The sequence below is a fragment of the Cyprinus carpio genome, chromosome A7 (assembly GCF_018340385.1).
Source record: "Cyprinus carpio isolate SPL01 chromosome A7, ASM1834038v1, whole genome shotgun sequence".
Lineage (NCBI taxonomy): Eukaryota > Metazoa > Chordata > Actinopteri > Cypriniformes > Cyprinidae > Cyprinus > Cyprinus carpio.
The window spans coordinates 15,748,423-15,762,788 of NC_056578.1; the positions used below are offsets into that span (position 1 = coordinate 15,748,423).

The 14,366-nt window shown below is 36.4% G+C and overlaps 2 protein-coding genes and 1 long non-coding RNA gene across 8 annotated transcripts; 2 read left to right on the forward strand and 1 right to left on the reverse strand.

Moving 5' to 3' along the window:
- Positions 1 to 322: 322 nt before the first annotated feature.
- Positions 323 to 10,057, reverse strand: LOC109058011 (PHD finger protein 23B-like). Of its 5 annotated transcripts, XM_042759911.1 has the most exons (8): positions 9,557 to 10,057; positions 8,384 to 8,415; positions 8,209 to 8,301; positions 5,854 to 6,454; positions 5,468 to 5,503; positions 3,798 to 3,845; positions 2,669 to 2,758; positions 323 to 1,544 (listed from the first exon to the last, which is right to left on the reverse strand). In XM_042759911.1, the coding sequence occupies exons 1-7, from the start codon at positions 9,582 to 9,584 to the stop codon at positions 2,700 to 2,702; spliced, it is 897 nt and encodes a 298-aa protein (XP_042615845.1). In that variant the 5' UTR covers positions 9,585 to 10,057; the 3' UTR covers positions 323 to 1,544; positions 2,669 to 2,699. The 5 variants fall into 5 exon arrangements, with proteins under 5 accessions (XP_042615845.1, XP_042615847.1, XP_042615848.1 ...); XM_042759913.1 differs by lacking the exon at positions 3,798 to 3,845; XM_042759914.1 differs by lacking the exons at positions 3,798 to 3,845; positions 5,468 to 5,503 and having other exon boundaries at positions 9,557 to 10,056.
- Positions 1,505 to 3,110, forward strand: LOC109058012. Its single transcript, XR_002012363.2, has 4 exons — positions 1,505 to 1,619; positions 2,338 to 2,480; positions 2,675 to 2,773; positions 2,912 to 3,110. It is a non-coding gene; the product is annotated as an uncharacterized LOC109058012 (long non-coding RNA).
- A 2,316-nt stretch (positions 10,058 to 12,373) lies between the features above and the next one.
- LOC109106929 (heat shock factor-binding protein 1-like) lies at positions 12,374 to 14,157 on the forward strand. Of its 2 annotated transcripts, none has more exons than XM_042759917.1 (4): positions 12,374 to 12,618; positions 13,232 to 13,298; positions 13,507 to 13,657; positions 13,893 to 14,157. In XM_042759917.1, exons 1-3 carry the CDS (start codon positions 12,574 to 12,576, stop codon positions 13,626 to 13,628), a joined length of 234 nt encoding a protein of 77 aa, XP_042615851.1. In that variant the 5' UTR covers positions 12,374 to 12,573; the 3' UTR covers positions 13,629 to 13,657; positions 13,893 to 14,157. The 2 variants fall into 2 exon arrangements, with proteins under 2 accessions (XP_042615851.1, XP_018975746.1); XM_019120201.2 differs by having other exon boundaries at positions 12,401 to 12,618; positions 13,507 to 13,651.
- Positions 14,158 to 14,366: the final 209 nt, after the last annotated feature.

Here is a 14,366-nt window from a genome sequence, read left to right on the forward strand (position 1 = left end):
TGAAAATCTCTTCTGTACACATACTAAAGCTGCTCTTTGCAGTTGAAATTACTGCAACCTTTTAATTGATTTTAGCAGGTGATATTGATTGACTACTGAAAATAAAAAGCATGCCGAATGTTTGCCCTAGAATCAAAACATAGTTACATTTTAGCTTGTCTATATTTTCTGAAATGTGGACTTTGCTTTGAGAATTTCAGTTAGCCAGTAGGTTGTGGCTTGTTTCATTGTCTTGTACCTGTAAAATGTTTTGATGAATCAAAATTCTTGGATGAGCATCAGAACCTTTGATTCGAAAGAAGCCTGGTTAAGGAAAACAGAATCAGAGGGAATTTATTTTATTATTTTGCCTTTACAATTCCTTAATATATAATAGTTATTAATAAAAAAATAAAATACACGGTGAAAGTACAGCTACTTCAAGCCCAAATGAACGACACGCTATTCAACCCCTCAAGAATTTACAAAATAGTTATTCACCACAAAATGCTAAACACAGATAATAATTATCTATCCAGGCATTGCACAAACTGCAGTAAAACAGCTTGTATAACTCAAAAGCTTGAAATCTTGCTCTCAGTGTCCAATTAAGAGACTGCATTTTCCACAGAGATTTACAATAGTTTCTGTCTGTAATGTCCTGTATAACATCTGTGGTTTAGATGTGATGTTAGGTGTAATGTTCTGCATTTTGAATGGCCTCTTGACTATAATACAGTTACTAGTTAGCTGCATGTTATACTGACTCAGTAGTTACTGAAAGAAAAGAAACAGCATACACTTTTGACTTGCTCAAGATTCACAAGACAGAACTGATTGCAGTCTGTAAACCAGACAAATATATTTTGAATCTAATGAATTGCAAATGTAGTGAGCAGTATTGTAGAAACACTGATACATAGATTTCAAGACATGGGATGTAAATGAGTAGGGCAATCTGCACTCTGAAATATTACTTGAGATCTTACTGAATCACCATATGAAGTGCTGAAAATCAACCACCCATTTTATTATCTGGAAAAATGTTACTGTATCGATAAATATTTCTATAATGAAAATACACAATACATTACACATGTAATCATAAACATTACTGATTCTGCCATTTTTTAACAAAAAGGGTTATATTTGTGCTGCAATGGACTCTTTAGAATTTCACTGTTCTAAATTTGGAACTCATGAAGATTCTGGGTACTTATAGGGCAGAAATGAGAAGGCGGGGTTGTCAGAAATGATCACACACAGACACACTTTACACTAATTAGAGTAATCAGCAGCAATGATTTGTTCTCAGTCTCTGTTGACAGAGATCTGGGTGGATTGCACCGACCTTGTTTAGTAAAGGTAGTTTATTTTCACCATGGGTTGACTGTCAACAGCTAGTCTATGTCTGGGGCCTCTGTTGCCAGAAATAGCAATAATTAGGATAGGGAGGGAAAAGAGGAAAAGAGAAAACGTGTCAGACTGCTGGTAGGCCATCCGCAGAGGCCGCTCCTGCTTTTTTCAACTTGTGTGTGTTTCCTCTGATAATACTACGACCATCCCTAATGAGAAAGAGAGAGAGAGAGCATTTTGGTGTACGTGGCGGAGAATCCAATGTTTTGAAACTGTGAAATTGGGTGAGACGAGATTATCTGATACCTGAACAGGCCACACACAGTGTCTCCAAAGGACAGAACATTCAGAGTGTATACAAATATCAACTAGTCACAATGCAGAGGCTTGCATCAAATGTCTCATAAAATTACAAATAAAATCACAAGAGATACAAAATATTTCAGAACCATAACATTAATTAGCCATTATTAGAAATTTTATGAATTTATCCATATTGGTTGATATACGTTTAAATTTTCTGTCATTTAACACTTAAAAGTTCTTCTTAAAAACAACAAGTTTAATAACACTTAAATGTAATCTTTGGCAAATTTCAATATAAAAATACCAATTTTTAATCATGTATATTATAATTTTGTGATGCCTAAATTCACTTGTAGCATTTTTTTTAGTGTTTTATTTTTTATTTCTTCAGACAATATAGTGTACAATTTTTATATCAGTCATTTATTCATCATAGTTTAAATATAGATAAACATATGAGAATCTTCCATGTCATTATGAATACTGATTTTTAATTCTCTTGCAAGATTCTGTGTGGATGCTCAATGTAGATATTGTCAACCTGTTAACCTGAGTTTGAACTAGAACATTCTAACAACAACCAAAACGATGCTTTAATTATGTTCTAATCTTTTCGGAGGGTGGGCGAAGTCATGCCAGACACACACACTCCCTTTATCCATAATCTCTTGGTCATCCTATATAAACCCACCCCAGCATCAGGTCTACAAATACCCAAAACACACATGCCCTTGACAAAGAGGACGGCAAGGCAACATTAACACACAAGTAGGAACCGAGCAGGACTGTCAAACAACTCCTGAAGAAACTTCCAAAGGACAGACTAATTTGTCAAGAAGGTAAATATTAAAAACACAATATACTTTAATTCAATTCTGAAGTTTGTCCTATAAATGTGCTGAATTTGCTGCATTTTTTTTTTTTACAATTTCTAATCAGCTTATTATGTTTGCTGTTTATTTTAATACATGCAAAAATTTTAAATAGAAAAAGTAGTTTCTAAACATCATGTTGTGTGGTGTTGTACCCTCAGATGACGTGCTCCAGGTGTTTGCTACTTATTCTGGTTGTCTACTTCTTGATGGACGAGCTTTGTGCTTTCCTGATACCAGACAGACTGCGAGTGAAAAGAGTAAATATCACATTCATTATACGTGGAGTTAATTCTCTTCTTGAGAGAATATACATTTATATGCAGCTTTTAATATAGCATTGCAATTAAAACACTTTAATATGTCACATATATTAAAATGCATCTGATCCCCTGCAGAGCAATCACAGGTCAGATCAGGAGATGTCACCACACATCTATGAGCTCTCTGATCTGGCAGACTTGTTCCCAGGAAATGAAGGGGAAATGACTCGGGACTGGGAACCCAATCCCGCCAAGACCCCTGATTTCTTTCCCCCTATGGAACACATCAATGTGCAACCAGCAAACAGCAACCGCCGCAAAAACAAGGATAAGAGGCAAGTAGAAATATTTACTGTTATTTTATGTTATTGTATTAAAAAATATTCATATTAAACTTTTTAAATACAAGTTAAATAAAAATTAATAGAACATTTTTATTTTAAGAGCTATATTTAACCTCATAGTATTAAATTCCTTTAAATGTCTATTTATTTTACAATTGGTGAAGAGCTTTCCAGTTTTTTTTATTTTTTTGCATATGGAACTCTTAGTTCTCTGTGGACATTATCTCAATGTAGTCAAGCCTAAATTCACACTCGATTCCTACATTTATTATCCTGAATAGGAGGAGGCTCACTGTTCCTTTGGACCCCATTGGCAGCTCCTACTTGTCTTCCAGGAACAGAAAGGTATTTTCAAACAGAGAAAACCAAAGTTGGCTGCATATATTTGAACTAAACAGATTGCATATCCTATGACTTTAAAAATATATGATTTTTCCCCCTTAGGAGGAACCTGAAGATTTTAAGGAATACGATGCAAAGTAATCAAACTAACAGATGATGTATACCATTAAAAAGGACCGCTTATGTTGTTTAGTTTTGGTCCTTTTTCACTTGAGTGGTTTCTTTTTTTTTTAATCCAGTTGATTGAACTTTTAGTTTCTATTAAGTCATTGCATCTCAGGTTTATAAACTGTGACTTATTTATTTGTATTTATGTTTTTCCAATATTAGCTTACCGGCTCCCTCTAGTGGGGTGCAAACTGACAGACACTGTTCTGGTGTTGCTGCAAAATAAAATGTACATGGATAAACTATTCAATCTTGTCTAATGTTCTTTCAACTTGTTTTAAATCAAAAAATACATGACGCATCTCAACACAAAAGTTAGATTAGGAAAATAAGACATTCTAACCCCGATAAAGAAAAGTTTTATTTCTCCAGGTAGTTAAAGAAAACAATATCAGATGCAAAAAAATAAAAATAAAATAAACCATTTGCTTTGCTTTTCTCTTCACTTTCAGATATGTACACTTCTCAAAATCTGTGATATGTGTGAAACATGAAGCGAGAGAAGTCTGGCTTTTGGGGATTTCCAATCCCCCTTGCTTCACAAATAAACCACAAAGGAAAAAAACTCAAACAATAGTCTCCAAACTATTTCAAAAGAAAGAGCTTGTAGCATAAATGTGTCATCGTCACCAGTTCTCAGAGTTTAAAACCCCCAAACACTTCTTGAAATCAATAATTACAACCATTTCATTCGAGGAAAGCTTCAGCAAAGCTCCTAAAACTAGCATTTACATCTTTTTAAACTGAAATCTTCCAAAAATTGGAACACATTGAGAAAAAAAAAAAACTAAACAAAAAAACTATGTTGTGCAAGTAATTAAAGACCAAACAGTATTGATAGCTTCTTCGACAAAGTACATGAGTTAATATACTATATATTACCAGTAGAATTAGATGTTTGATATCAATAATTGCAACTAAATGCAATCCCTGCTTAAATGACTCGTATAGCGCTATATCTGAAAATCTAATACATGTTAGCTGACTGGTCAAGTCCATTTGGGTGCGATTTCTTACATAAATATCAAATTAAGAGGTTGTAATCAAATGGTCTTATGTCACCTACAGGAAATTATTATGAATTATCTATTAGTCTTCAAACAATGGAATCTATCCCAGTGAAAAAAGATCAACTGCCCGGTTCACCAAGAAATAATGCATTTTCTAGTAACAGCAGTGTCAACAATCTCTCATAGCAGCTTTTTGGCAAAATCATGACAACATTTTTTCTGTATTTCGTAGGTCTTTTTTTTTTTTACACTTTTAAATAGACTCTCTCCAAAGTAACCAATATAGTATACATCTGTGAAAATGTAGTGTGGCTTCTCCAACTTCTCCAAAAGAAAATTGTGCCACTTACTAAATATGTAAGCTGCTTACTTTAAACAAATTACAATTTTGTGTGACAAAGAATAGTGTACATATCTGTGGAATAGTTACAAATGAGCCAAGATCAATTACCAACTCAGGAGGTAAGTGATCGATTCAAACATTATTTCTCAGTGAACTCTGCAATGGAGACTATTGACTGTTAAGCATGTAAGGAGTAACTGGTCGCCAAAACTAGAACTGCAAAGAAAGAGAGGAACAAAATGGATTTTGAAACTAAAAATTGTTTTGGATACAAAAACTGGAGAACTGGGAACATTCAGCGCATTGAGGGAATGAACACCCCTCATCTAAGTGTCTTTCTTATGACTTGACCGTCGAGAGTCTCTGCATTTGTGGCAGTTAAATATGTCAGGGACGTTAGACTTCTTAATTTTGGCGCAAGAGAGGTGCACCCACACACTGCACTGACTACATTCAATCATGGGCCGTCCTGCAAAGGGTTTACCGCAGTAACAGGTGATCAAGTCCCATGAATCATCCCCTGTAAGTAAAAGACGCATAAAATTATTTTAAAAATTTGTATTTAACTTATAAAATCATTAATGAAATTATATATATATAAAAAAAGTTTTTTAAAAATGAAATAAATAATAATAAAAATAATAATAATAATATTATGTGTGTGTGTGTGTGTGTGTGTGTGTGTGTGTGTGTGTGTATACAGACAAAAAATGATTTATGAAGGATCATGTGATACTGAAATTATACACAGAGATTACATATTTCACCACACTGACATAAAATTCAGTATCAAAATATTAAAATCCTTCAATGATTATTTACAAGCATCTCCAAACCATCTAAATCTTCTTCAGTCCCTAATAAACCCACCTGACTCTACCATTATGTCTTCATCCGCTATCCAAGTCTCGCCTTCACTGGAACTCATATCTGCCTCTCTGGTGGCTTCCTCCTTTTCTTCTTTCACCTGGGCCTGTAGTCTGCGCTCAGCCGCTGCTCCCTGGTCCAAAAGCTCCTCTCCATGCCCGAGACCATTCTCGGAGTCTGTCTCGCTGTGGGCCGAGCTCTTAAGCTTCTTAAGGGCTTTGGACTGTTTGGGATTTTTACTACGCTTGATCCTTGCACGCTTCTCGCCAACGCTGCTGCCATCACCAGCGCCTGAACCTAGAGAAAGTCGCTTCAGCTTCTTGTCCTTTTTGCGCTCAGCTTTGCTGGCCACCTGACCCTCATAGAAATTGTCTTTTAAACACATTTTACCCATTATGGTGCTGTCAGATGACAGCCGCCTCATGCTCTTGTTGCTCTTATTGGCACGAGCCTTGCGAACAAAGGTATGGATGGTGTGCAAGTCCGACGTGCCGTGACTCCAGTTGGGAGCCATGTTAGAACTCGCTCCACCTAAAACGCTGCCTTCACCTGAAGCACCAGAGCTGTTTGGAGAACTGGAGGATGCTGGTGACCATGGCCTTTCCTGTGGACAGAGACAGATATCTAGATGGATCGCATGATTTTTGGTCATGCCATTACTGACTTTTACAAATGCAGGTTGGGAAAAAAAAAAACAGTGCAGGTGCTAAAGAAGATATTCAGTGGAAAACACACATTGACAGCACAGGTTAAATCATGGGGAGCCCAATCTTGGACCTGCAGAGTTTAGCTCCAGCTTGTCGCAAAATACCTGCCTGAAAGATTCCTGTAATCCTGAAGACATTGGTTCAGGTGTGTTTAATTGTGGTTGGAGCTAAATTCTGCAGGATGGTGGCCTTCAAGGAGCAGGACTGGCCAGACCTGGGTAAACTATGTAAAGGCCCCGATATACTTCAAACGAAGTTCATTTTCGTTTCGTGGCAAAAAGAAGTTCGAAAAGGCTGAGCGACAGTATACTGTTAACAAACTTTCCAACACCCCCGCGCTGCTGGAGGCGGAGTGTAGATTAATGTAAACATGTCTCACGACGCTTGCGTGTATCCCCTAAACAAAACAACGATGAAATGAAGAAGTGTAGGCAATCTAGGTGTGAGACGGGGCCCAACGGTCAGAATATTATAGACAAAAGAATAATGATTAGAAGCAATTCAGTGTCAAGTATCATGTTTGCAATACAAAAGAACCATTCCATAATCAGTCCTTTATGGGAAGTTGTGAATGGCTCATAGTCTGAAAACTTTAGCATGATGTGGGGAAAAAAATATTGGAATCAGTTTGTTGCTTTATTATATTAGTGTTCATTTATTTTATTAAACTGGATAAATCGTTTTGATAAAAACAAAGGTTTATTATTGTATATTCGTTTGACATTTCATTTACTGTATACCCTTTAAATTCGCTTATTGAAAGAACAACAGCAACAGTATGGTGTAACATTTATTTGAAACATATATTTGGTACTTGCTACCTTATATCTTTACTCTTCTTTTATCTTTACTCTGAACTTCAGTTTGGCCTGATTTTGTTCGAAATGACGTCATATCAGTTCGTTCTTTGATTTCGTTTGAAGTATATCAGGGCCTTAAACCTGTGGTTAAGATAATCCTGGAATTCCCCAAACACGGCATGTTTCAGATGCCTCCTTAATTGAGCACACCTTATTTAAATCATTGGCACCAATAGCTGCTTCTTGGATTCTTAGATTATTCGCAAATTAGCAGGTTTGTTTTGTGTTACACAGAACAGTCAGTTTTCTATATATCTGTCCTCTGTTCTTACAAAATACACTTTAGTTATATGCAAAAGAAACACAAAATAATGTAAAATATATACATCTAAAAAAATTAGTACAGTAGAGTGTTGACATGAGGGCACATGGACATTATATATACTGTGCAGACCAGTGATTTTATTTATATCATTCTCCCATCTTGTAAAAAATTTATATTTTTTATAATATAGAAAACAATCTGTATAATGAGGCACAGCTTACTTAATTTATTTTAAACATTATAAAACATTTTCATGATTACGTCAATATTGTTAATTTTGTAATACATTTCAGCACTATTTTTTTAAAATACTGTTTTTAAAAACCACCGGCCAATTAATCGGTTAACTTGGTTATATTTAACTGCAAAATCCAGTATCGGCTGTATTCTACTCACAGCACATCAGTACATGCTTGGAATGGGTGTCAAAAAGGTGCAGCACTAGGAGGTTTCCGGGAACAGGAATTTAAAAAGGGCTTTAATGCATTAAACCACACCTAAATGTGAAACTATACTCCATTCTTACCTCTTTTGGAGAAGGGATGTAACCAGCATACGCAAGAACAAAACTGCAAAACTTGTTGAAGTCCTCCACTGTCCTCTTTTTCCTCCCTGATGGCTGGACATGAACATTATTTATTAGCACTCGGACAAGCACTGCCATCTGTAGGAGGAATATCTTATTTCCTTGTTTGACTTACCGGAGTCTCTGCTTTGCATTTCAGTAATGAATCTATGTAGAAAAAGGAAGGGGAGAGAATACCATTAATTCATGGCTAAATAACTCGTTTAACCGAGAAAACGTTGCATTTGGAATCGACTCGTGCGGGTTTCATTCTCACAAACCTGATGAAAGTGCGTTTTCGACGGCAAGCTAACGCGCTAACTGTGCTATTGCTGCCGACACCCTGCTTTTATTGAAATTAAAATTCAGGTGAGCAGAACCCCATTTTACATCCACATATCCACACGGTCTAAGGTAATTTAATTGTGGAGAAAACTAAATTATTTTGCGACAAACACCTTAAGCTAAAAGAGTCATAAAGACGAGAGGACGTGGCTTAAAGCCTTACTCTCGACGTCGAAGCACGCCAAGACAACTTCTCTGGTTTGGGAGCTCTTATAAAAGCATGTATGGTTAATCATGAAGTAGTTACACCGACCAGATCGGTAAGTTTTAAGAGACCCCATCGGCAATACACTGACCCCCGTAACAAAGAGTCACACTCAGGCAGAGATATGCTACCACGCTAAGCGGTGAGCCGTCTTAAAAGGCAACATTTCTGCCTTAAATGGCATTGAAATATCCGAGAAACAGCCGATCTGTATAGCAAATGAAAACGATTCAACTGGCACCTGGTTAAAGTGATCAATAACAGCAACTTATTTGAAACTGAGCTGTTTACTTTGCGAAGACAAAATGCGCAACGCTGCTTTTGTAAACGTGCCCATGAAATCATCTGAACATAAATCAGTGGTTGGATATCAGGAATGTTTACATTATTTATGAGTTACAGCTTTAACAAATGTCTACAATCAACAGGAGTAATTTCACTCCATTGCACAAGATAGCAGCTGGGCTAATCCCTGTGTGAGCCAACTCGACGGCGCAGTAAAATGTCCTCTTTTTCATGACCATAATAAAACATTACAACGTGTCTGACAATGGACAAAGTTTACTAGTGACACTGGAAAAAGTTTACTAGTGACACCGGTCTGCTAAACTAAAGAGTAGGAAAAGTTACTGCAGTATTAAAGCTGCTAACAGGCTAAGTTAGCTGGCTTTGCTAAAGCTGAACGTTGATGATGGGTGTTACCTATCACAACATGGTAAAAGTTTGAATATTTGAAATTCAGTTCTTGGGTTTCCTCACCTTGGTGTTCGGACATTATTTCAAGCATTGTCGCCTAATAAGCTCGATCCTCTTCAGTTGGGTGACACCGTGCCGCGTCAATCTTCGCCCGGCTTGGGCGCAGCGAGCCCCGGCTGACTAGCTGTAGTCTAGCTAGCTGAGCATCAGAATGATTCAAACGACGATTTAACTTCGTTTTACAAACTGGTCCAATGAAATATCGTTGGATCTTAAATCCCGGGAAAGATTAAGTAACTTAATTTTGGTCAGCAAGCAGCGCTGCAAAAAATAATCCAGCTGGCAGTTCTAACGGACCACCAAGTAAAGAAGAACCAATGATAAAACCAGGCATCCAGCATGTTTTTGCAACTAATGTTAGTAATATTAATGTACGTTCGCGCTATTATCCCTTTTCGACGAAGTGGGGAAAATTATCAAAGTTCTCCCAAAAAAAAAAAAAAAAAAACCGTCTGCGTGTCGCCTCCGGCGCGCCTCGCTGAAGTCGACGATGTCAACTGACTCCAGAAACCCCTTGCGGTCAAATTGTTGTTGCAATGTAAAATTTTCTCTCAAAGCGTTTATGGGACATGTAGTTCAAACAATGAAATTTGCTGACAGACGGCACTGAATCCAATGACGAATAAACAACAATTCCCATGATTCTTTGCGGTAGTCGCGATAAAGTGTATTCATGGGAAACTGAGTTTATCTGTTCCAATTCAATGGTTTGTGTTTGCTTTTAGCCTAGTACACTACGCAGGTGTATATAAATAATGGGACTGCTTTCCTGTGGTCATTTCGGTTGCCAGTGACGTAGCCTTTAATCCTAAACCAGTGGAATGGCCAAGCATCTGTACGACACGAAATAAACATTTATCTTCGAAAGGGGGCGCTTGGCGAAAATTTGGTTCGTAATAATCTAATAATCTAAAATAATTAAAATCTAGCAAATTGCCTATGTAGTAGGCTACGGGTTGGGCATCCGCGGGGCTGAAAGTGGAATCAGAATTAGCGTTATCCGCCAAGTGTGCGCAAACACACAAGGAATTTGTTGTGGGTTTTTTTTAGGAGCTCTTGGTACATACATACATACATACATATGACATGAGAACAGATAGAACAATTAAATAAGACTAAAGTAAAAAATAAATAATAATAATAATAACAATGTGGTAAAATGTGAAACAGAAGATTTATGTACAGATTTGTGCATTATTTACTGTACAGTTGTATAAACAAAATATGCATATGTATTTACATAATACTTGAAAGACAGGCAGTTGCTGGAAATCTGCGTAAGCTGTTTAAGATGGAGATGGCATGGGGGGAAAACTGTCTTTATGTCTAGATGTTCTGGTGCACAGAGATCTGTAGCGTCTGCCTGATAGGAGAAGTGCAGACAGTGGTAGAGCATTGCGTTAGCAGTGCAAAAGGCCATGGGTTCAATTCCCAGGGAACACACATACTGGTTAAAAAAAATAAAAAATAAATTGTGTAGCCTGAATACAATGTAAGTCGCTTTGGATAAAAGCATCTGCTAAATGCGTAAATTAGCCTTTCAGCTGTCCTGACAGTCTGTTAAACTAAAAAGTTTGACAATGTCAAAAGGCTGTAAAAGGTCTTAAACATCTTAAATAGAATAAAAAAGTCTCAAATGCTATAATTTGTTGATGGAGAAACCAGTGACAATTCTATTAATCATAAAGAAATTTTCTTCTTTTATTTAACAGACTCTATAAGACTTGTATAGTCCCATTCAGATTCCTGGGAACCACCATCTCTCAGGACCTGAAGTGGGACAATCACATTGACTCCATTGTTAAAAAGGCCCAACAAAGGTTGTACTTCCTTCGCCAGCTGAAGAAGTTTAACCTGCCACAGGAGCTGCTCACACAGTTCTACTCAGCCATCACTGAGTCTGTCCTGTGTACTTCAATAACTGTCAGAAGACTACAGAGAACGGTTCGGACTGCTGAAAGGATTATTGGTGCTCCCCTGCCCACCCTTCAAGAACTGTATACATCCCGAGTGAGGAAAAGGGCTCAGAAAATCACTCTGGATCCCTCACATCCAAGTTACCCCCTTTTTGAACTTTTGCCATCTGGCCGGCGCTTCAGAGTCGCAAATACCAGGACAGTCAGGCACAAGAACAGTTTCTTTCCCCAGGCAATCTACCTCATGAACAGTTAAATGTTCCCCACTTATGCAATATCCTTATATTTATTTGTTACCCCTCCATCCTAGTACATCCCTGCATCTCACTCTATTCTACTCCATTATCATCTATAGCACAACTGTTCATACAATTTATTTATTTTCCGATTTATGTTGCAATATTTTTATTTATTTATTTATTTTTTCTGTGTGTTGTTGTTGTCTCTGTGTACTGGAAGCTTATGTCACTAAAACAAATTCCTTGTATGCACAAACATACTTGGCAATATAGCTCTTTCTGATTCTGATTCTGATTAATAATCATTTTAATGCGTTTTAGTTGGGCTAATCCATTAAATATTATAATATAACTTATTTATTCTAGACGTCTAATATAAAATATCAAAAGGCAAAAAACAGGACTTTATTTCTACCTATATTGTCACTATTCATACAGTTCAACTGAATAAATTTAGTTACAATTCCCCCCTTTATCCCTCAATCTTTTCGTTAATGGCATAATATTTCTTTAATCTATATTTTTCTCAAAATGTTTAAGTATTATTATTATTATTAATCAAATATACTGAATACAGTTGTCAGCTAGATTTGCAGAGATTCAGAATCTACTGGGACTCGCTTTTTTGAGCCATCGAGCGCCCCCTTTAGGACATAAAAATGATCACAGCTAAAACAGCATAAGTCGCTCTATTGACTTTAGTTCACTGACCAAACCCCTTCACAACGAAATCAGCAACTGCTTCCACGGCAGTTTCTACACTGAATACATCACACAGTACTGTACAGCCGTGACAAGACTCTTGATCACACAAGCATAACGATCACTCGAAGACACGTAGGAATTGTTAAAGAAGATACAGGCTATGTCTGAGAAGGACCCTAAAACATCTCAGGACCTGACTGTTGTGGTATTTGATATATATTATTATTATTATTTTATTTTATTTTTTTTTATTTTTTTTATTTTTTTTTACCGAGGTTACAATACTGGGTCGTGCACTTACTGTCGCCTAGTATTCAGTCACGTTCATTTCACAAGCCAGTGTGAATTATTGTTTAATGAGAAGTGCGAAGTGCTGTGATTTGCCTCTTGTAACTCCTCATTCATTAATAGCTCCGTCGCGAACTTGTAGTGAGAGATTACTCTTATGAGTTCCATGTGTTTTCAAATGTTTTCTCTCTTCATCAAACCTATAGTTAAATCAGATTAGAATGTAGATGGAATTTATTTTCAGAAGGGTTATACAACGAACGTTTCTTTATTTCATTGTTAGGTATCTTGTGTGATTATACAATTTTTGAGACGAGGGTTCCCTTGTTACTATGGTTTCAGTTCCACGCGTGGGCGGGGAGCATGCCCTTAAACTGCTGTTTTTACTCCTGTGTGGGAAGCCCACGCAAAGCCCACACGATTCTAGATGGATTTCGTTTATGCTTGTTTGACGCAGTGTTCATTCACTATTTTTTGTGAGTTTTAAGCTGATTGCTTGTTTAATATATATATTTTTTTCTTCTGTTCAGGTACAGACCTTGCTGCAGCAGATGCAGGACAAGTTCCAGACCATGTCAGACCAGATTATTGGGCGAAATATCCTTCCCCATATGCATGATTATATCAGTGTAAATAACTGTAATTAATTGAGTAACTAATTGTAGCTTAATTGAGTGGAATGCACTAATGTCTTTATGTACTGTACATAATCAAAACCTTTATTTAGTAGAAGAAAATTCATGATTTCTAGATTGGCTGTGAGATGATAGCTTATTTAAAAGAAGATTTGTCTTAATTCTAATACTTGATGAGATGAGTACACGAATCGATGACTTGGAGAAGAACATCTCTGATCTCATGACTCAGGCGGGTTTGGAGGAGTTAGAGGAGGACATAAAAGTCACAGAGACCTCTGGAACAGCTTGAAGGCAATGACCAACACCATCCTAGTAGGTGTAGGTGGTACTATTGCCACTCTGAAGATGCCATTCTTTCAAAGTTGATAATTTAGAGAACACTTACATTCCACAAACTTCAGAGGACATGTGTTTGAAATTACATTTGGATTCATCTGCTTGTGACACAGTAATTATGGAAAGTCAGATTCAACTTGCAGATTTAATTTTGCTTTGCGGTCTTCATGCCATGTCTTTCAGTTTTGTTTAATGTTTAGGATCTTTTCTCTTTCAGACTGCCAAGGAACCCAGTGAAGACCTTCTGCTGCAGTATCAGCATTTTTAAATGAAATGTGAATTAATACTTTTTTTAAGTAATTCATTAAAAATGGTGCTTGCCTACATGTATTACATAATATATTACATACTGTAAGGTTTAAAACTATATTACTGGACAGAAGAAAAACATATTAAAACTTGTTTTTGTATTTATTCATTGTAATCACTGGAAAATCATGTGATTCCTGTTTTGCTGATTATTAAAAATTCCATGAAATGGCTTTACAGTCTCTGTTTTCTTTCCTGTGTTCAATAATTCTTATTAAAACAGAAAATAGAGTGTAAGCGTTAAATTCCATATATATATATATATATATATATATATATATATATATATATATATATATATATATATATATATATATTCAAGATTTGCATTTCAAGTATTTAATCAGAATACACGTGGCTACATTATAAAAAGGCCTTCAAT

What these genes read in the sequence shown, in the direction of transcription:
- LOC109058011 (XM_019075227.2), bottom strand. Translation starts at nt 9,584, where the DNA reads ATGCTTGAAATAATGTCCGAACACCAAG. An exon ending in AATAATGTCCGAACACCAAG is followed by an intron (nt 8,416 to 9,556) that starts GTGAGGAAACCC and finishes TTTTCTACATAG; the next exon opens with ATTCATTACTGAAATGCAAA. An exon ending in AATGCAAAGCAGAGACTCCG is followed by an intron (nt 8,302 to 8,383) that starts GTAAGTCAAACA and finishes GTTCATGTCCAG; the next exon opens with CCATCAGGGAGGAAAAAGAG.
- LOC109106929 (XM_042759917.1), top strand. Translation starts at nt 12,574, where the DNA reads ATGTCTGAGAAGGACCCTAAAACATCTCAGGACCTGACTGTTGTG. An exon ending in CTCAGGACCTGACTGTTGTG is followed by an intron (nt 12,619 to 13,231) that starts GTATTTGATATA and finishes TCTTCTGTTCAG; the next exon opens with GTACAGACCTTGCTGCAGCA. An exon ending in AGACCAGATTATTGGGCGAA is followed by an intron (nt 13,299 to 13,506) that starts ATATCCTTCCCC and finishes TAATTCTAATAC; the next exon opens with TTGATGAGATGAGTACACGA.